We start from the raw sequence: 21633 nt of genomic DNA, 5'->3' as shown, positions 1-21633 counted from the left end.
GGCTGGGGCAGATCTCACCTGGCACCCTCTGCTTTAAGTGGGGCTCAGTCAGGCCCAGGCCATGCTTGGGAGCTGCACTCACACTGCAGTGCTGAGCTGTCCCAGGCAGCTGCTGCCCTGCTAATGCACTTCTCCTTGCTGCAAAGAAGCTCTGGGCCAGGGAATTTATTAAGGTACAATAGAAACTCCTCACATTGTTCCAAGATTTTATCTGACTTTGAATAGACAAGTTGTGCTGACAGAGGTTTCTGTGCTTTCTGCAGCAGCCCAGAGTTGCTGGTGTGCCTGGCTGCTGCAGCTGCCACGTAGTGCTGCTTGCTCTCTGCACTGTGCTTTCCATTCCACTCTTCACTTGAATTGTGTCTTAATATGTTGTTTAGTCACTCTCCTCCTGTGCTTTCCAAGCCCCAAGGTGAGTTCTGGTGGGTTTCTGATTTCCTATATTCCCCTTCCTTGCTCAGAAGCTGAAGGTAGATGCAGTATTTGGCATTTTGTAATTTCTAATTCCAGTACAAAATAGTGTCAGTGTATATGTAACAGACCTATGCATACCTCACAGGATATGGCCCCACAGTTCTCTTTTTAACCAGCAGCCATCAGCAGGAGGAGTAAATGTTTTATCTAACTGTGAGCATCTGTCTGCTGCTTGTCTCTGCCTTCCATTACCTTTAGCTACATTTGCTGTTACCATATCTTCTATCACCTGTTTCTCCCCCCACACTCCTCTTTTCTCTGTGTTCTGCACTCTAGTTTTCCACACAATGACTTTCTTTGTCCTACTACCGTTGGGGAATTTTCTGCTTTTCCACTGCCTTTTTGAGGCTGATCTGATTAAAATAAATCTTGAAGTAAATAAGAAATATGGGCAGGATAGTACATGTTTTTGGTTGGGTGGGTGTTTTGCTTTAGAAGTAAGAGCTGGCAATTTCTTGCAGTAAAAAATGAATATATAAATAAATGGGGCACTTGCCCTGAATGTGTCCATTAATTCTTTTATGGGAACAGAAAGAAGGGTCTTCCTCAAGAAAGATACAGACCAAAAGAACTATCATTATTCAAATATGAGTGCTGCTTGCAACCTTGGTGTTTCATTAATTTATAAGGATTCAGACATTCCAAAGAGAGGTTCAAATTAAAGTGCTAAAATACAGAATTCCTGGATGCCAACAGTCACCTCCTGTGCTGGCAGCAGCCCTCAGCTCTGCACAGTCAAGAGCTCAGGTGGTTCCAAATACCATGGGATTATCCCAAAATCTGGGCTGGGCTGTCAGATGTCCTCTTGTGCTCAATTTCAAAATGCATCTGGCACCCTGGGCTTTGTGAAACTGGCATGAGAACATTGAACTGTCAGAAAAACAGAGCCAGACACTGAGTATTGATACTTTTATTTAATCACTCCTGACACTCAAATATTGATTAAAAATTGGGTAGAGGGTTTCTGTTATGTAACAAAGTACCATTTTAAGTCAGAATTTTAAACCTAATAAGGAGGTCACTTCAGAGGATGAGGGATCTTGCCCTTCAGATTGGATCAAATACACACTAAAACTCTTTATGAAAATCCATCATACCTTGTCCTTGCTAAACATGTATGCTTATATGCTTTGAATAGATCTTATACATTGAAAATACTGTTCTTTCAGACAAATATTGTCTGCCTGTGCATTTGGAGGAAGTTGCTTAGAAGAGACTGGAAACAATATAATCTGTGTGAACACCATCTATCAGCCCAGCTCCATTGTCATGGACAAACCAGCAGGGAACATCAACCCCGTGTGCAGGATCTCTTCTGTAATCCTTCTGCCAGCCCCTGAAAGGGAAAACACAGCCATGGAGTACTGAGGTAGGAACTGCACCTGGACAAGCAATCTTGCCTAAATCTTACCTAAGGACTTCATTATTTTGTACCTGGTTACTGTCAGTTCATTGTTTTTAACAATCATTGTGGCATCTGGTTTCTTGGGATCAGAGCCAGGATGAATTTCAAGTATGGTGAAGTCAATGGGCCTGAAAAACTGTCCTAAAAAGAGAAGCTAAAATTACCCTTTCAGACATTAAAACAGAAGCAAACCAAACAGAAATCCCAGAATTTTTACATTCCTGTGCTGGCTTCCTTGTCCCTTCGGAGTTTGGATTGGATAAGCTAACACCAAGTTTCAGGTAAGGCTGAACATATGCCTGAGTTATTATTGGTATTATTTTCTGTTTATAAACCAGAATTGTATCAGCATCATCTGCATGTAAGCTCAAGTTTCTGACTGCACAGAACAATTACAGCCTTTTCTAGATATCCTTCAAGATATCATCACCTGGTGTGTTGTCTATTCTGTTGAATTTGTTACATATTTTCCAAGTCTTCAGCTTTTACATAATCAAATAATCCATGTGTTGATCTCTGAAATTTCTGGGTGTGGTTATTCTCAGCACAAGTACAATATTCTATCTATAAATGATGTAGCCTCATAAGGAAAGACCAGCAGGGAAACACTAAACAAAGTCATACCTAATAATCCATGGGTCTGTTCAGACAGTTTATCACTTTTCAATGTATACAGTCCCAGGAAATCTTGGTGGAGGGGATGTTTCTTCCACACTTGGTGCAAAACAACAACAAATGAGACACCACTTCCCATTGAGAGCACCAGATTTTTTTTCCTGTTAATTATCAAAGTTAAACTGAGGAAAAAAAGAAAAACATGACTTAGAACATTACCAGAGTTAACAGCAACAGAAAGAAATGTGAGAAGAAAAAAATAAATGTAGCTTTATAAACTGCTCAGGGCTTTTTAAGAGAGAGGGTTTGCTGCCTAGTTCACAGTCTCTCTCTGTGTGTTCACAGACAGTCACAGAATCATATTAAATGACACTGGAAAATGCTACCTGGCCTTTAACTTTTCAGTAAGATGTTTTTAGCAAAACCTGTCCTTTAACAGTGTAATTGGTTACAGATAGGTTGGTGATATGCAGATACAGCACCTGATACTCAGTGATAGAAATTCTATTATTAAACCATCAGTTCTTTGCCTGAATGCTACATGACACTTTTTCCTTTAGTCTTTCAGAGAAGTCAACTCCCAGTTGCCTGTTTTATTGCTGGGAAGATTTGCTTCTGATTGTGTCAGTAATATCATCCATATGTTTATCACAATTAAAAAATCATGTGTAGGAATGAGAGCTTGCTCTTTCTGCTGCACTGCTGGGCCTTGAGAAGGCAGGGATTTTATTCTACATAGTCAAATGTAAAGGAGGAGGAAGAGAAAATGTTGTCTGTTCCTTCTATAAGCCTTTTGCACAGGTATAAATGATTCTGTAATAGATCCCACGAGAAATATACCTGCTGACAAGAAGAAATATACCAATTCTGTAACTGCTACAAGTTCAATTTTTAAAATGGAGGTTTGCTTTTGGAACACTATTATGCCTTTGAAAGATTACACACTATGTCTGAAATTACTCTTTAAGTATTTGCAAGATGCTGCTGTACAAAGCACAATACCAAATCTAGTTTCACCTTAGTCAGAGCAATAGAAGATAGGGAAAAGTCTTCATTTACTTATTTCAAGCAGAGAAATTTGTGAATAATTCAGCAATTACACAACAAAGTAGAGAGCAGAATTCAGCAAGGCTTGAATCAATTGCTTTTGTAGATTCCCACACAAATCTTGGAAGTTTATTGTTGATCAACATCTAAAAGTATTTCAAGTAGAGTAGAAAGTAGTACAAGAGCCTGATACCCTTTCTGTAAGTCTTACCCTGCTTGTTGCAAGGTGACTGAGTCCAGCCAGGTGAAACCTGTTTTTTCATCACCATTCTCAATTGTGATCCTCTCAGGAGTTACTGTCAGCTTTACATCCAGGTGCTTATTTGCAATACCAAGTTTTCCAAAATATGAGTTTTGGATCTTTGCATTACTATTTACTCTCTTATCACCAATAAGTTCTCCATTGACTGTGATGCCTAATATAGAAATAAAACAAATATTGTTTTATAGACAGGACCTGATCAACTGCTGTCAAGGAGTGTCTTGAAAATTTATCAACTTAAGAAATTAAATACGAGTTGAAAAATAGATCTGAATTACTTGTGAATATTTGTACCAAAGCAAAATAATGTTCTGTGGGTTGTTCTGTGAATTTCCACAAAGCCAACAATCATTTTGTTGAGAAAAGTTCAATTTTCCCCTAAGAACAGAGGGTTTGTGATGGGTACAGAGTCTGAGTGACATCAGTCTCTCTTTACCAGGTATTCCACAAACTGGTGACCTAAGGATTATTTTATTGCTTCTACTGCAACTCACTGAGACAAATTACTACTCTCAACCCTGGCACTGGTTTTTAAAGTGAGTTTAAAAGTTCATTTTGCTACAAGAAGTGAAAACAGCCATGGTAATGGTAAGCTATCATAGCTACAGGACCTCCTGCTAGCTTTGCTGGGAAAAAAGCTTATGCATTATAGAGAGAGAAATAGCCTTTAAACACATTTTGTTAGAAGTATCCTGTATTAAAAGAAAAAAAAGTTAAAAACTCACCTGTAACTGGGTCATTTATTAAATTTAAGATCATGCCAGGGTTTTCATTGATATTGAAACAAATGGCATCTTTTTTTTGTGGCACTGATATAATGAAGTGTGGATCTCCATCAACTGTAAAGGCAAATCACAGGTGTCTGTATAGTGATACACAGAGTCAAAGTTGCTCATTAGCCTTTAATATTGCTTAATATTTAAATTTAATAACTAAATAGAAATTATTTAATAGTAAACAGGCAGTTATCAACACAAAAATTACTGATGGGAAGGAGGACTGAGAAAATGACCACACATAATTTCAATTACTTGATCTTTAGAAGACACTAAGAGATGTTTAAACAGTAAATTAAAATACTTGCCCCTTAAAAATTTTAAAAATGGCTGCTGTTATGGAAGGGAAATATTGAAAATATTCATAAGAATTGTGTAATTTAGCCTTAAATACCCTTTTCTGTTCTCCTAGACAGACACTACCCCAACTACTCACCACTGGTATACCATGTGGGTGGTGATGCATATGTGTGATGGACTGGTGAAGCTGCAGAAGGAAAGAAAGCTGTTAGAAAAACTCCCACCAAAATGGAAAATTGCATGGCCTATGAAGAAGTCAGGGAGTTAATATGCTAGGTAAATCAGTAATTGCATCCTAGTTCTTAAAGCATGTAATCCATGGAATGACAATTTGTGTTCTGCTTTTGAATCAAAAAAATCTTCAGGATAGACACAGATTTCACTTGTAGTCTAAATTGCTCTGAGGGTTTCCATATAGCCCAAGCAATCTATCTGTAGGATACAAATATTTCAGACTTGGGGATTAAACTGTCAGCAAGGAAATGCAACATCATTCATTGAAAACTTCTGACTTTTTGACATTCGAGTTGGTTTTGTTTGTTTGTTTGTTTTATTTTTTTTTCCAGAATGAATTTAAGTCTTTTCAGTGAAAACTTGAAAAAACTAGAGAGAGATTGGCACTAATATCCAGAGTAAAACCATAGTTCTAACTGTCCCATTTCCAGGATTGCCCAGCCAGCAATTTGGTGGATCAGTTGCTGTCTCTTGAATAAAACAGATGCTTTTTGTACAAATGACTGAACACATTAATTTAGCCAGAGATGCTGACATCAGAGTCCCTGGATTTATATAATTCCAAAGGAAATGCAAAGTGAAGTCCATCCTCTGTTCTTGGGAAACAGCTTTCAGGAAAAAATGATGGTTTATGAACAGGTATTTACTCCCTATAAACTATTTAGCTGAAGCTCTGTCACCTCCTATTGTTCAATCTTTTAGTGTTTTTTCAGTAGTGAGCAGAATTTGGTAGTATTTGTCAAAGTCCAGTTCAACTGCCAGAAAAAGCATCTCTGCCTCTGGTAATTTCAGTTGGCAGATCCTGCTCCATTCAGAAAAGTAAATTAAATTACTTACCCATCAAAGGACCTGTGAACATCCCTGTTTGAATGAAACAAAATGTTATTTTAGAGGCTACAAAGAACAAAACCCAATCTCACCTACTTCATTCCTTCCTCCTTCCAAAACCAACCCAAAAATCTTGTAATTATGTATAAATTTCTAAATATTACAAAATAAAAATTATTTATTTAACAGTGCTACAAAGTAACAATGTTGAAGGGGCTGAAAGCACACCCTGCTTCCCAGCACAAATGTAACATCTCCCAGAGCCTGGGGTTTGCTCTCTCTGGGACTGGGACAGCCTGCTGTTCTCTGACACCTCTGTGCCACCTCCTAAACTGCACTTACGGGAAGGAAGAATTGCCTGCCTGGTTCCACATTTTTCTATTCTTCTGCTCTTTTTACATCTGAAATTCTGTCAGGATGTCTCTGTGCTTTAGAAGTGGCAATCATGGCATGGATGAAGGTATCTTTGTATGAGATTGCTACACACAGGTACCTGGGAGGCCCTGGGGGCAGCCCTGGAGAGCAGCTGGGCCTGAATTCTGGGTGATGGGATGCTGCAATCACCAGAGACAGGAACTGAACTGAAACCACTACTTACATCTCAAAAGTTGTATATCTATTTATAACATGATCTTGATTAATTCCTCTTGAACTTTATAAAAATATTGAATCCTAGATCAAATAAGTAATGTAGAAAATTCGTTTATATTAAAAAGATTAAGTAAATTTAAGAAAAATTCACATACCTTCAGCTGTTACCATGGGCAGGTAAGATGTAAAAGGAAGAAAAATAGAAATTCACAGTTTCAGTTATACAATTAAACAGGAAGGATTATGACCCTAATAAAACATTGTAAAAAAAATTAACTGCTTGAAAACTCAACCAGCTATCTTTAGTATTTTTAAATGCCATTTTCCCAGTGATAAAACTCAGTATTTGTAGATCAAACAGAAATGTACTGAAAGTAAAAAGCTTTTATGTGGGGCAGTAGAACTGCAATTTATTATGTATGGGACAAGAGCTCTATTTGGAACTGTTTTACTGTTGTGCCATACCTATATTGCAAAATGTTCCTTACTGGTTTTATTATTTTGTGGTTTTCCAGGCATTTGGATGGTTCTGTTAATATTGACTGGATGATTCAGTACATTGATTTGTGAATTGAGACTTCAGGGTGAGTAAAATTGGGTTTTTTCCTTACACAGGGTCAGAACTTCAAGTATTTTCTCCTGTTACTGCTCTACACTATCCATATACAGAGAGGATTTCCTTTGAAAGAGGTTCAGAAAAGAGCTTTTATACTACAAATACCTGGAAAGGCAAAGCAAAGAACTTAGGATGACTGAGTGGATGTCACTTCTGTCACATGTTTGGGGGTTTCCATGTTATGGAGAGCAGCTGCAAACTTTAAAGTCATTATGCTGTGTAGTGACTTGAATGTTAAATTAATTATGAAGGGGTTTTATGTCAGTATTCCATTATAGGAGTCATGAAAAATAATGCAAAAATTCATCAGCAGAGTGCCTGAAGAATGATTCAGAATTGAAGGGCACTTAGCAATTCACTGGTTTCAGGACTTACTGCAGCTGAAAAAACCTCACCAATCTCCAGTATCTGTTATGCTAAAATGCCTTAAGTTCCTATGCCAAAATCAGGAGATGAGAAATTTTTTCATCTAGAAGGCAGCAAAGAGCCTACACAGAGCTTCCAAGGAACTTTCAGGGGCTCTAAACAAAAATTGGAGAAAAAATAAAGGATGCTGATAGAAGATACTGGAAAGCCTCTGTCAGATCTGTGGTATGAGGGTGGCTCAAACAACACATGGAGATGAGGTTAGGATGGATGGGAGGCACACTGAGCACAGAGCACAGCTTTGCTTGGCCAAAGAGAAGGAGGAACACTGTATTTGATACACAGGAGTTAAACAGAGAGGCTGAACTGTAGGAAAAAAGAATATTTCACTGAGCAAGGAGTTCATAATTAGCTAAAGTATCAGAGGAGTTGAAGACAAATTGTGTGTTTTCAATATAATTGCTTCTCTTTCTGCAATATATATATGACTATTGTGTTTTACATAAGTAATCTCAATCTTTTTACAGCCTGATATATCCTGCCTGAGGAAGAGCTCATGCAAATTTTCCCTTTTCATGTGGAAAGAGGTTACATCTATCCCTAGGCTGAAGTATGTAGAAAAATAAAGGAGAAAGTGATGGTAAGTCATCTGAATATAGCTGGATTATTAGATTAGAAATGCTTCTTGTTTTCAGGGTCTTTTTCTGTAATAGTTTTTCTATTTAGTTTAAAATACATTTATTTTAAATTTGTAGTGCTTTGCCCATTTGATTTAGTAATGAAGGATAGTTTGATGGAAATGAGCTTTACAGTGAGAAGTAATTTTGCATAAATCACACACATGCCTGGCTTGGAAAGTAGATTTTGCAGATACATATTTAAAACTGTGCCCACATGAAAGCCTTTCTTTAGGGCAACATCAAAGGAACTCTTAGCTTCTCAAATACAGTACAATTATGAAGATGTCTATACCTTCAGTGGGTTTATCAGCAATCCCCTCTTCATTTTCATCTTCTTCTGGTTTTGTTACCACCATGGATGTCAGTGGTGTTACAAACTTGTACATTAGTGAGAGAGCCAGGGCTTGAGCTGTAAGGTTTTCCTTTTCTTCTCCTGTGGCTGTAATGCTGAAATACAGAAAGAGACTCCCAGCATCAGTGATTACTGAATCACTCACCACATGTCAGATTATATATTTTAAAGTAAAGTAATTTCTCTGCAGGCAATTTATCAATAAGATATAACTGTTACAGCTTAAGAGCACTTCTGATTCTACTGGCTGTCCAAGAGAAAGGCAAAACTGTGCTTTATACTTACAGTAATTAGAATTGTTTCCTTTGCAACCTGAAACATGAATTCTGAGGCTAGGGAGGAGAATAGCGTGGTGGATTTCCCTCACTGATTTTCATGATTTTCCATTGGCAGCTCAGTGGGATGTGAATGTCAGCTTCACATCCTAGAAACTGCAGGACTCAGAGGCTGTGAGGGGTTCAGAGCTAAGGTATAATTCCAGTTATAATTACCGTTTTTCCAAGAGTTGTTCAATGGTAAGATAAGCCCAGAGCCTTTCAATGTACTCTCCAAATATGTATTGCTGTTCTTGGAAAGCCTGAGCTGTCTGCTCAGCTCCTTGCTGTGTAGTGTACGACAGGGCATCCTGAGCCTGTGGGGAGTAAGAATGTTCTCTGCATCACAAGTAGCCAGGGACTGACAGGACTTCCCAAAAACTAAGACCTTCACACCTGAAAATCTTATGAAATTGAAAACCGGTTTGGTTCTACACCAGAAAATTGCCAGTGTTGTATGAGGAATTTTGTCCCATTGTTTCTGGGAATTTTAGAGATGAACACTACAGAACACAACCCAGTATTCCACATTCACATGGCATTTTTGTTCATCAAAAAGAAGACAAAAGCAGCATTCAGAGATTTCATGTAGCTTACATAAATCAAAGAAATCCATACTTACACCTTCACCTCTTACATCCACAGACAAATGGTTTTGGTTGCTGTCTACAAAGCGCCCAGCCACCACAATCTCAGACCCATCATAGAAATGCTTGAAGCTGTTAGTAGTTAGGTCTGATATTTCATTTTCTGGGTAGTTTAACTCCACATCTATGAGCATGGGATTTGACACCTCATCATAAAACCCCTGTAGGATTGAAAGAAAAAAAGAAAACATTTAACTATCATTGTTTCTTTAGTTCATGGGTAGATCTGTAACCAGAAACATTCTGCTATTCCAGGAATGAAAACTAAAAGGGTTTTTATAAGAAATATTTAGACATTTAGTTAAATCTCAGAGTGTAAAGCCTAGAAATCTACAAAAAATTGAAAAGAGAAAGGACATACAAACTCTTCAGTCTTGCTAAGACAAAGGAGGAATATTTGAGAACAATATGCTGTGGATGATGAGTTCCATCAATATAAATCAAGAGGGATACCAAGCCTCCTGTTATTTGATAGAGATAATTTTCTACACCTCTTCTCTGCAGAGACTGACATGGCAACATAATCAAAGGAGATTGGGCATTTGATTTTATCAGAGCTTGCAATGAAATCTAATATCTAATTCTTTGATGAATTCTTTGAATGGCAGCTACTGGAATGTGAGAAGTAAAAAAAGACTACCCTGTATGGCCTATACCAGTTTTCATGTCTTATACAACTCTAAAATGCCTCAGGAGTGAAGTAAGATACACCTGCTTGCAGTGAGTTTCTTAAGAAAGAATATCTAGAGCTTTATGATTTGTTACTCTTTTTTGAACCTTGACAGGACATTACCCACATGATCTGTGAGGTGCAGGAGATGCAATGACTGCAGCAATTCCACCAGAGTGTCCTTCAGAACTGTGAGTTGTGTCACCCTATGCCAAGTTTGAAACTTCCTGCCATACCCCACAGCATGTCCCTTTTACTGTCCCTGCACTTCCTGCTTATATAAGGGAAGGGGAAAATTAAGTGCAGCTAAAGGTCCCTTCACATCAAACTATTCTATGATTTTAATACTCTGATCACAGCAGACTCTGGAGCATCTCAGTGTCAGATTACACACTGGGATTTTGATTATTTGAAAATAAGAACATGAATAGTTATCTGACCTAATGTACCTCTGAACTCATGTACATGGTAATCACTTCACCTGAAGCTGCAAAGCTGCATCAGAGTCAGGGTAAATCCGACGGGCCAACCCTTTATTCTCCAGTGCCATCCTCTCCAAGAAGCCATAGTCAACACCACTGCCAAAGCCAAGGTTGTATAAGGTGTATCTGCCATCAATGGCCTTCTTCACTGATTTCTCAATCTCCTGAGTATTGGATACACCTGCATCAAACCAGGAAATGTTTGAGTTGTTTTCAAAATAGATAAAATGAACACAAAATCAAATATGACTTGGCATGTTCAGATTTCTTAGGAGACATTACCAAAAGCTTGATTTAGTACTATGATTCTGTTAGTGTTCAAATCATGAAAATACCCAGAAGTCAAAGATGAAGGCCATTTTTAACTAGCATCTTTTGTTAGTTAATGAACTATCTTTATTATTCCATCCAACACAAACTTACCTACATTTGGCTGACCATCTGTTAACATGATAATTATAGAAGCGCTTCTCTTGGGCACAAGGTTTTCTTCATGAGCAGCATTCAGAATATCAATTCCTCTCATCAAACCACCATGTAAATTTGTCACTATGAGGTAGACAAAGAAATTCAGGTTTAGCAAAGGCTGTCAAAGTAAAGGTTCATTTTCCATTGGGGTCTGAAGAGATTTCATTTCATTACAGAAAATGAAAGATTTGGATTTACAAGCAGGGGCAAGTCTAGATAGAAAAGTATCTGGACTTCAGAAACATAAAGAGAAATAGATGTCATTTTCTGAGTAAAACTGAACTTCAGGAGTGCCTCATCAGCAATCTGAAACACCAACAAACTGTAGCACTGTGTTCAGAATCAATCAATAAATTAACTTACACAATGACCTACTGGCAAGGCCTGTCAAATACTTACAGCCTTGAGCAGAAATTTGCCGAACAAACTTCCTTGCTTCATCCAAATTCTCAGGACTGGCCTTGATTAATGTTTCTTTCCAGGTAGATATTTCACTATCAAATAATATGATATTGAAGAAGTCATCTTCTTTAATGTCATCTAGGATTTTTAGCAGTGCTTCTTTTGTCTGTAAGGCAAAGAGATTTAAATACATGATTCAAAATTCAAGAGATATGTGCTTACAGGTTTGACATCATTAATCTCTCAGCATTGGGCTATTTTTTACTCCTACACAGCATATATTGCAGAAATTCTGAGCTTGTTCTGCTCTTGCCAGTCCCTGTGTCAATTTCAGAGCAACTCTAGGGAAGTCAGCAGCAATAACATCTGGTAAATCTTTGCAGCTGAGATGAAAATCCGTTTTCCCGTCATAGTTGGTTGCTTACACTGAGATAAGCTGGCATGGCAAATGGGTAGCTAGGTTAATGGAGAAGCTCATAAACAAGCATCCCTGGATATTTTGATGCAGCACCAAAACCTGAAAATTCCAAACATTAGCTCAGTCATAACTCTGAAAAGAGCTACTGCTTCCCAGATACAGAGTGAACAGAGAAAATGCACATAATCTGTATGCACAGCTTATTTTGGAACTGTCAAGCACATGACAGCACTCTCTGGAAATGCTGATATTTAGAGTTTTGAACTAATGACATTTATAAGTAAATAAAGGCTTAATGTATAGATTTTTTTGTTCTACAGCAGCACTGCAACCAGTACATCTGGCACTGGGCATTAGCGAGGTCACACCATTGACCCACTTTGTAACAGCTTGAGCAGCACATGTGCACTCCAAGGCATCATGTCCCTTCCAGCACCATCTCCCTCCCAGCACCTTGTTCCAGCTCTTTCACTGGAACTCCATAGTAATGTAATAACTCACTTGTTCTATTTCTCTTCCAGACATTGAGCCACTAGTATCCAATACAAAAATAATATTCTTGGATAGCTTTGGAAGATTTGTTGGTGCAAAGAAGTGTACAAAATAGCCATTGACAATCTGAAAAAGAAAACACCACCAGCAAAAAGTTTGGTACATTACAAAGGTAAAACAGATAAAGGAGATATTACTCTCATTTAATGTCTAGCCTCTGAGCAGCCTAAAAAGTTTTAATGGCCTTGATCAGTCTCACCTCTATCCATGGGCCCAGGGGTGTCATTTAGGTGCAAGACTGGGCCGTTAGACACTGAGCTACAGTGTGAGAACAGCTACAGTGTCCTGTCTCCAGCTGTGTCACACCTGTATCTGTTCCTATCCATGGGCTCCACTGTTTTGGATCCCCCCCTGAAGAGCCCACTGAGTGCTCCCACTCAGCTGCCTTAGGAAACAGCTGGCCCTTGCTGCTCCCTGACCTTTACTGTGCAAGTTCAACTGTTCAACAGTTCAGAATTTCAAGTTGTTAGACTTACCTGCAAATTATCCGGAGTTGTTCTCTTCACATCATATCTTACAGTGAAATCCCCATCCAAGACAGACTCTGAGCAACTTGGACACCTTCGCTGCTGGTCGAGGGTTGGCTTGAAAGAGATATGGCCCTGAAAAGAAAAGCCTTCCTTAGATCTGACCCTTAATAGCTGAAAATCTCCTACAGAACACATCTGCATTTTTTTAAATCTGGTATATTTATTTTCACAAACAGAAGAATAACCTGCTTTATTGAGTTAGCTACTAGATTGTACAAATCCATATGTACTTAGAAATTTATTGGTGGTAACTGACACATGAAGGCTGCTATCCAGGGCTTTCTCCATATGATTACTTCCCCACCTGCCTTGGTTCAGCTCTTCACTCTGACCAACACCTCTGATAAAGCTGTTGTATGTTTTAGGAATTCTACTACCCCCATATAAGGGAAAACTACTTGTTAGTAATTCAGTTTTTCTATAAGAGATAATCTTACTGGTATTCAGGTTTCCTCTTGCTGCCATTGCTAGCATTGAAATTATTATTTCAGAATTATAACCAAAATAAGTAAATCATGGAATGCAGTAATCAATTTACCTTTTTTCCTGAAAAAGTTTTTTTAATGGTATTTTGTAGCTCATTGGTGATGAATGTTCCTTCTGCTTCCAGCTCAGTGATACCCTGGGGCTCAAAGATATCTACTTCAATCTGAAATATTAATTAAAAATTTACTGTCATTAATTAAACCACAATACATCAACCATTTACAGGAGGATCAGTAACTACAGATGTGAAAGAGGGATTTTCATAAAGATAAAGAAATTTACTTTTGTAATACATAATAGCAGTCCAAATCTACACTTGTGTGGTGGACACATCTTCAGCCAGAGACCCTTTCAAACACAGAAGTTAAAAACAAAGATAGAAATAAGTAAACTTTAATAGAAATATGACTTGTTGGAAAGCTAGATAGTAGCATCCTATCAAGGCAGATAGGCACAAAAAGCTGCAGTATCCCAGATTTAAAGATGATGTTGTTTCACAGTGGAGTGAGAAAGCTGGAGTTTATGCTATAAGGGTATATACAATTACTCCAAGGCTTTGCAATAGCAGTTTTTCATTCAGGATTTCTTTTGGAGTGCCCAGTAGATGAGCAAATTTGTCAGGTTTACGAGTAAAAGCCTGCATTAAAGTGAACTGATGAGTGGTCCCCATGGGACTCATGGAAATGAGTTACCAGAAATGTTATCATGGCCTTTAGCTCACCTGTGAACCAATGGGAATGACCATGGTACTCCACTTTCAACAGATATGCAGAATTCCATCAATTCTTAAATTAAAGACAAATTTGATCAGTTTGCCATTTACCTCAAAATCTTTGACAAGCTGCTTTGGTTTCACTTTGATGAACATTTCATATTTTCCAAACTGTCGCTTCAGCAGTTCCTCATATGTGAGCTCAAAAGTGACTTTACTGGCTGCTTTAATGTTGACTGAGACAGTGAATTTTTCTGTTTTTCTTCCTGAAGCTCTGTATTTAAGTGGGTAGGAAAAAGATCTTTATACTCTTTCATGGTATTTATTGTTGGTGGCATATGATTTTCAAAAAGAAGTAAAACAAAGATGGGATTTTTTTATATACTGCTAAAAATCATCAATCAATACTCAACCTGTAGAATTTATTCAAGTTTCCCACTGAGCTTAATCCCAGGAATTGGCCCCACAAAGCCAGTGAAAGTTGCAGGAACAGCCTTTCCATAGTTGCAGACAGTGCTTGTGCAGTCAGAGGCTGTATTTCCTTTCTACAATTTGTGCTACTGTAACTATAACTTAATGATTGTTCTTTTGTCCCTTAATGTCGGCAAAGTGCCAGAACACAGCATTTCCAATCTCACACTCTGCTATGGAGTGATGGTGTGGAAGCCACAGGACATGATCCTTACTTGACAAGACCAGCAGTCTGTCCTCTCGAAACAGCCTTCTCATATTGCTTTTTTGCAGCTTCTTTTTCCTTTATAGTTCCAGGATAGGTGACACCATCAATTGTCCTGCAGATGAAGAAGTCCTAGTTCAGTGGAAGATTGTGACAGGAATTCTCCCTTTATTGATTTGTTTGCTAATAACCTTTCAGAGACCTGCTATTGTCAAGATTTGGGCCCTTTCACTGAAGCCAGGCTCCTGAGAGAATTCAGCTGGGATGAAGAGCTCTGTGCTCAGTGTCACAAAAGAATCTAAACCAATTTTTACTTTGAATTAGATCAAAACTGGGCTGCAGCAACACGACTTACACTTGCCATATTCCTGCACTTCAGCAGCTTCACCATCTCATCTCATCTCATGGCAAACCAACTCTCTGGATGTGACTCACCTGTCCAGATGTCATCATCTACAGAGGAGCATTTCATCCTTGAGCTCCTTAGAGGACTAGGCAGCCATTTCTCATCACCTCATTCTACCAAAAAAGTTCTAAGATGCATTATGAGTGTTTGTGTCCTAAAGCTAGTGCTCCTCTTCACTGGAGATAAAGCAGTGTGATCAGCAGAGATGGATGCGCTTAACTGAATCAAGCCTCATCACGGTGGAGAGCTGCACATGATTGCAACTAAAGGTACAAATGTAAAAGAATAATTCTACTTTCTGCCTTTCATTCAAATATGATTTTTAAATGAAGAGATAAATTAAGCTATAATGCCATCAGGGAAATGAAGTAATGGAACTTTCCTGGTTTGATAATACCACAGTAAGTAAGAGGCATTTCTGAAAAGGTGGATGAATCTGCAGGAAAAGTCCCACATTCCCTAAGGTTCCCTTCTATTCATAATGATGAATAGAAATAATTGAAAATTAGTCATCTTTTCTACAGATGTACCAATGTTTGCCTTTCTCCACATATCTTGCATGTTAAGTTAATAGTACCAGAAAATTACCCAGGAGGTATTTAGAAATCTATTCAAATGGCAAAGTAAAAATGAACACTCGGGTTCCATTTCTCCCAGTTGAATTAGCACAGATTTTTAGTCTTCTTTAACAATATTGTAAAGATTACACACATGCTGAAGTTGGTAATGAAGGCTGTCTTAGGGAGATCAACATCAAAGAAAACTTCTTTGGACACATTTCCACGATTGACAGCTCGGCTGGTGATGACATTGTGTGCAAAGCGGGAAGTCACTTTACTATCAATTTTCATGCTATAGATTTCCATCCCATTGACAACCTGTAAATTGAGAAATGAAAAAAGACAAAAAGAGCACTAGCTGTTACACTTATGTGTGTATTAATCAGTTGTGATCATATTTTTAAAAGGAAACCACAGCAGTACATTGATCACTGCGAAGCAAAAAGAAAGAAAGACCTAATATAAGAACTGGAGCACAGCTGTGTTTCCTTGGATATCTATTTCACTGACACGATGGTGCTATTCCACAAGTCATAACTATAGACTTTAACAAAATACTACCATCAAAAACACTGCCATTATAGGAACAGGTTTTTTCTCTACTGAGTAAGTGACTTTTTATGGTTATTCAAAGAGCACAACTCTTTCCTGCTGCCTCATTGTATTAGTGACTGTGGTTATCAGAGGAGTGGATGACTCCTAGAGCAGGGATGTAAGTAATCCTCTTGTTTTAAAATAGCTCAAATGCCTCCAAATTCCATTTTATGTTTTTCTCAGCTTCCTCCCAGCTGGAGCTCAGTCTTTTCTAAACAAGGAAATGGGCAATGCAATATTTATTTTCTTTGAATGTTCAGGTATAAGGTTTCTGGACACTAAATGAAAGCATAGGAACAACAGATGTTCCCATTAGGAACTCCGCAGCAAGGTCTGATTCTGGCAGCGAAACCAGCACTGGAAGGAACTTTGGAGGTTTTATGATGGGTCTGATTTCTGCTGATTAATTGAGAAGGTCCCCAAACAATCAAAGCATTTAAGCATTGCTGAAGGGGAATCCAAGTGCCAAGTGGAATCAGCCCCAGAGATGAGGTCTCTTGCCTTCCTTAGCAATAGCTGCAACATAAAAGTAAAAACAAAACCAACATAGAATGAAAGTCTGTTAGAGATATGGAGGTGACTTCAAAAGAACTTAGGTATGTATTCAAATACAATGAGATTAAAAATCATTTGTTCATTCTCTTTCCTTGTCCAGGAGCTTCCATCAGAGCTTGGAAAGCAACTGTCTCGTTAGTCCTATTGCCCAAAACAGGCAGCTCTGGGCAGTTTTCCTTGTCACACACTCAGAAATATCCATTTGCTCAGACTGGACTCACAGAAACATTTTGTGAACACAGTAAGAATATTCTTGTCACTATAAAATCTTGGTAGCCCAGACAAAACCAAACCTTACTCACCAAGTCATTATCAGCATTTCGCTTCTGTAAAGAGAAAAGAAAGGAAAAAAAACATTATTAGGTAGGAAAGCTGCATTTAGAAATAAATCTTTTAGCATCTGTGTAGTTGTCACAAATTAAAAGTCCAGGTTTGAGAAAGGTCTTCATCAATAAACTGAAGTAAATTTGAGGGAAAAGCAAGCAAGGGATATGAGGCGGGTCAGAGTTATTTTGCTTATGGCATTCCCAGCTTTGGTGAATCTTTTAGTTTTCATTTGATGTTAGTGTACCCTAAATACAGTGTTTTTGAAAGGCAAGTTAAACTTTGAATGTTGCTGACTTTATGTTGCTCATGAGACACAAAAAAGTGTCTTCTTCCAGCTGAAAATACGCAGAGACCTTTGAAACATGAGGGAGAATGAGAGGAAAGGAGGCTCAAATGCTCAGGGCCATTTATAATTAAATGTCATTGAGACTAAAGAACACACTAAAATCTGTTTAATAGGTCTTCCTTGAGTAAGGGTTGGCTGTATGGTGACCTCAAGTAAAACCAAAATATCTTGTCTTCATAGTAACATCATTTTCTTGAGAATTCCTAAATCTGAGTCCTGCAGTACATATTTTCTTTTCAAACTTATTTTCCTTTGAAAGAAAAATAAGAATTGTACCAAATCATAAAAACCCACTGTGCACAGTATTTTTCCTGGCACACAAATCCAAACTATCATACAGATGCAGCCTTACACTTTTTTCAGGCTCCTAAATTTTCCCATTTCAGCCCAACAGCCTCTCATCCTAACATGACCAGGTAGGAAGGTAATTCAGCAGGATTAGATAGGAGGGGCTGTCACTACAAAAAGCTGCATGGAGGGGGAAAAAGCAAGCAGTTAAAATGTGGAGGGTTTTTTTTCAAATATTTGCTCCCAGAGTAGTGCAAATATCAGAAGCTGTACAACAGTATCTCGTACTCTGTTCTGAAAGAGAGGACAGGCACTGAACAAACTTCCTGAGTGCTGTTAAAATAACAGCTTGTGAAACTCAATTCCCATCAGCTCAGCTGCAAACACCTTATCTCATCTGGCTCCAAGAGCCTTGGGGGTCACATTTTGTGGAATTGTGTTCACCTGCTCCATCAAAGGCAGGGGTAAGGACACAACAAATCAGACACACATCTCAAGTACACTTAAGGCTTTCAGTACCTTTCCCAGCTGGAAACTGAAATACAGAGGGTTATTTTTTCTTTGTTTTGGGATTTTTTTCAAAACACTATATTAAATCTGTGGTAATGCAAAGTTTGAGGGAGGAAGCTTCTCTTCTGCTGTAAGAGTCTGGCAAAAAATGTCAGTGTGCATTCCTTTAGGTTCATCTTTCAAACTGTTACTGCCATCCAGATGATTTCTGTGTGTCCATCTCTCCTTTTCACAAGCATGTATGCATTCCTTTAATGCCTGTATAGAGTGTGCACCAACTCAAATCTGACCTTTCTAATACTGGAAATATTTTTTCTGTATCCATACTGTCATTACAGCTTGTCATTTCCCCTTACAATACCCAAACTGAGGTATGCACCTTGGGAAATGAAAAGCTGGAACTCTGTGAAATGTCAGTTTGCTTGGTGCAAACTTTTCCTTACAGTGGAATTACCACACAGTTTATACAAAATACAAAAAAAAAAATAAATATATATATAAACCTATAAAAATATGTGTAGCTACAAATTCTGCAATTCTGACTACTGCTTCCAAACTGAAAGATACTGTACCTGCATTTGAGTTTTACAGAATTGCTGTTGTGCACATTCTTTATCAGAATCACAGCTTCAGTGGTAGTTTTGAAGGAGTTCTATTTTGATTCTGTAAATATTTTGAGGGGTGCTCTGCAATTTCCATTGAAACTACAGAAAAATCTCTCTGTGAAAGGCATTACTCACTTTGCACTTGGGCTGATCTCCAATGGAGATACTCAATCCAGCTGGACATCACCCAGCTACCTGCTCTAGCTGACCCTGTTTGTGCAGGGGAGGGGATTACGTGACTCTAAGTCTGTGATTTTGTTCTGAGTTTTTTCATTTTTAATGATTCACTTGAGTGTACCTTGAGCCATCACTAAATCAAGGTCATTCCGAGCTATATAGGCAAAAAGCCAATCAAAATGATGATGCAATTCTAGACTAAAATGAGAATTAACATCCTCTACCCTGGGTAATTGTTACTTGATAAAGTGTTTCTGTATTATTTTCACATATTTGCCAGGTGCACCAATTATTAGAACTTTAATATTTTTTCAGTTGCTCAACAGCAACAAACTTCTTGTTTAATATTGTTTTGCTGTGGCAGCAGAAAAGAATAGAGGTGCAAAGAATCTATGGAAATTGGAAAGTAAAAGAGAAATTTGAACTCCCAAGAAAACAGAGAGGGAAAAGAGGACTCCATTACAGTACTTGCTGAAAGAAGCTCTGATTGTACAGCTTGGGAAACTAAACCACAGCAGGACTAAAAGACTCAGCAAAGACTGTACAGTTATCTTGGAGTGACCTCTGGGAATCCAAAGTGCAGAACGAGGTATTTGCAAATATCCCTAAATGCTACATAGGAAAACAAGGCATGAAAATTATCTCTGAATCTACAGCAGCACTGAAGATTCCATGATCCCAAGTGATGCCAATTGGGTGCCACAGAGAAGAGCCCATAATGCAGCTCATAGGAACAGGGAACTGATGAGGATTTTTGTTCCATTTTCAGCAGAATTGGGTCTGCCAACTGTGTCTACCTGGCTGGGGCTCTAGAAGCAGCTTTGACAGCTTAAAGGTCACCAGACAGCCAGAATTCCAGCCATGCTTCAGCATTGGATACTGCTTGCTCAAAGGGGCCAAGACACAGATGGGCACTGAGACCTTCACCCTACAGAGCAATCTCTTTCATTTCAATCAAATCACATTTGCATAAAGTACAGAACAAAACTGGGAGAATCAGCTGGCTTTTCCATAGTGCTCTGCATGCATAGATGGAGCATTGCACAGAGCTTTGGCATTTTTTTGCTCAGTCTTCCATTCAGAAAGGCTTTAACATTGTAAAACACATAGAGAACTCCAGACACTACAGTAATCAGAAGGAAAAAGCTACATTATATCTGGGCTACATGATGGTTAAATAATAGGAATCCATGGCATTTCCAATTTGCAGCATTAGATCTCATGTTGACTTTTAGAAGTTAGGCATGTTACTATCCGGATTTTCAAAGAAAAAGGCTTGGCAAAGATCATAACCTCATCAACAGCAATCAACCATAAATTGTTTTGTCCTGTTCTACCTAGTAACTCAGAATGCTCCCTAAATAGATTTGCCCTCTGTAACTTTCCAGAGTGCACAGCCACTGACAGAGAGGGAAATAATTTATGGAAGTGAGGAGTAGTGGCCAGCAAGAAAACCAAAGAAAATTAGGCAAAACATCAGGTAGCACTTACTCAGAGATCCAGTCAAAACCAGAATGGCTCCTTTGAGAGATGTATCTCATGTTGTGCTAACATGGAAATCTTTTGAGAAAAACTCTACCATGTAATTTGGACTGTGGGCATTTATCTTTATGCCATGTTACAGCTCTGTTTTCTGATTCTTAGAGCCATCTTTTTCATTGTATTCCTTAACAGGTGTCAAAGTCGGTTCTCTGGCAGCACTGATTACTTTACACATTTAAATATTTTACTAAAACATGTCACCATTACGTGGTGATGACAGGGAAAACAGAGGAAAGGGATGTTTTAAAAAGAAAGAGAGAGGAACTTCAGAACTGATTGTAAAACTGAGGCTGATTAGAGATCAACCAGTCTGAGTTCCAGCTTTTATCCTGTGTCCAGGGGTACCAGAGAAGACAGAGCTCCAACTGCCAGCATTGTATGAAGTCTCTGATAAATGCTGATAAACTGCAAGAAGTTAATCTCTGAGGAGTGGGAGACCCACAACCCACACGTAGTTGATTACTTACCTTGATGTTTCTGACATGTGTCAGCAAGAAGTCTGAGGATGCAAAGGTAGGAATCAATACTAAAATGCAAAGCAATAGATTCTTTTCCATTTTGGAAAAAAGTGAGGTTCCAATTGGAATGATATGCATAAATATATAAAGCTTTGTTTACCCAGTGTTAATAAATAACCCAATGACAGAAGTGGGATTAAGCACTAGGCATTTGGGAAAAATCAGGCGCTGAATTTTGAATTAGTATAATCTACAGAATACTGTTAGAAAATCTCTTAAAGAATTTACAGAATATTTAAGCAGTGTCTCTTCTATGTAATAGCTCCAAACAGAAATTCACAGCCATTTCTGTACTGGCAACT

At 38.3% G+C, this 21633-nt stretch overlaps 1 protein-coding gene across 1 annotated transcript; it reads right to left on the bottom strand.

Annotated features, from left to right (window-relative positions):
• Nucleotides 1-1369: 1369 nt before the first annotated feature.
• On the bottom strand, nucleotides 1370-21405 carry LOC102070355 (inter-alpha-trypsin inhibitor heavy chain H3). The gene is made up of 21 exons (XM_074550229.1): nucleotides 21281-21405; nucleotides 17321-17344; nucleotides 16021-16187; nucleotides 14914-15018; nucleotides 14339-14501; nucleotides 13568-13678; nucleotides 12976-13101; nucleotides 12449-12565; nucleotides 11527-11695; nucleotides 11083-11208; nucleotides 10659-10840; nucleotides 9483-9668; nucleotides 9038-9177; nucleotides 8451-8641; nucleotides 5951-5974; nucleotides 5016-5066; nucleotides 4529-4642; nucleotides 3753-3957; nucleotides 2504-2676; nucleotides 1909-2020; nucleotides 1370-1810 (listed from the first exon to the last, which is right to left on the bottom strand). The coding sequence occupies exons 1-21, from the start codon at nucleotides 21368-21370 to the stop codon at nucleotides 1681-1683; spliced, it is 2706 nt and encodes a 901-aa protein (XP_074406330.1). The 5' UTR covers nucleotides 21371-21405; the 3' UTR covers nucleotides 1370-1680.
• Between the last annotated feature and the right edge of the window lie 228 nt (nucleotides 21406-21633).

This window comes from Zonotrichia albicollis, chromosome 12 (assembly GCF_047830755.1).
Source record: "Zonotrichia albicollis isolate bZonAlb1 chromosome 12, bZonAlb1.hap1, whole genome shotgun sequence".
In the NCBI taxonomy this organism is placed as follows: Eukaryota; Metazoa; Chordata; class Aves; order Passeriformes; family Passerellidae; genus Zonotrichia; species Zonotrichia albicollis.
Note: the sequence above shows the minus strand (reverse complement) of the source record. Positions and strands in the feature narration are given on the sequence as shown.

Bases quoted from the DNA above. Each gene is read 5' to 3' on its own strand.
- LOC102070355 (XM_074550229.1), bottom strand. From the start codon at position 21,370: ATGGAAAAGAATCTATTGCTTTGCATTTTAGTATTGATTCCTACCTTT. The intron at 11,696-12,448 runs GTGAGTTATTAC...TTTGCCTTACAG, and splicing joins CTGGAAGAGAAATAGAACAA to ACAAAAGAAGCACTGCTAAA. The intron at 8,642-9,037 runs GTAATTATAACT...TCTGTATTTCAG, and splicing joins GAACAACTCTTGGAAAAACG to CATTACAGCCACAGGAGAAG.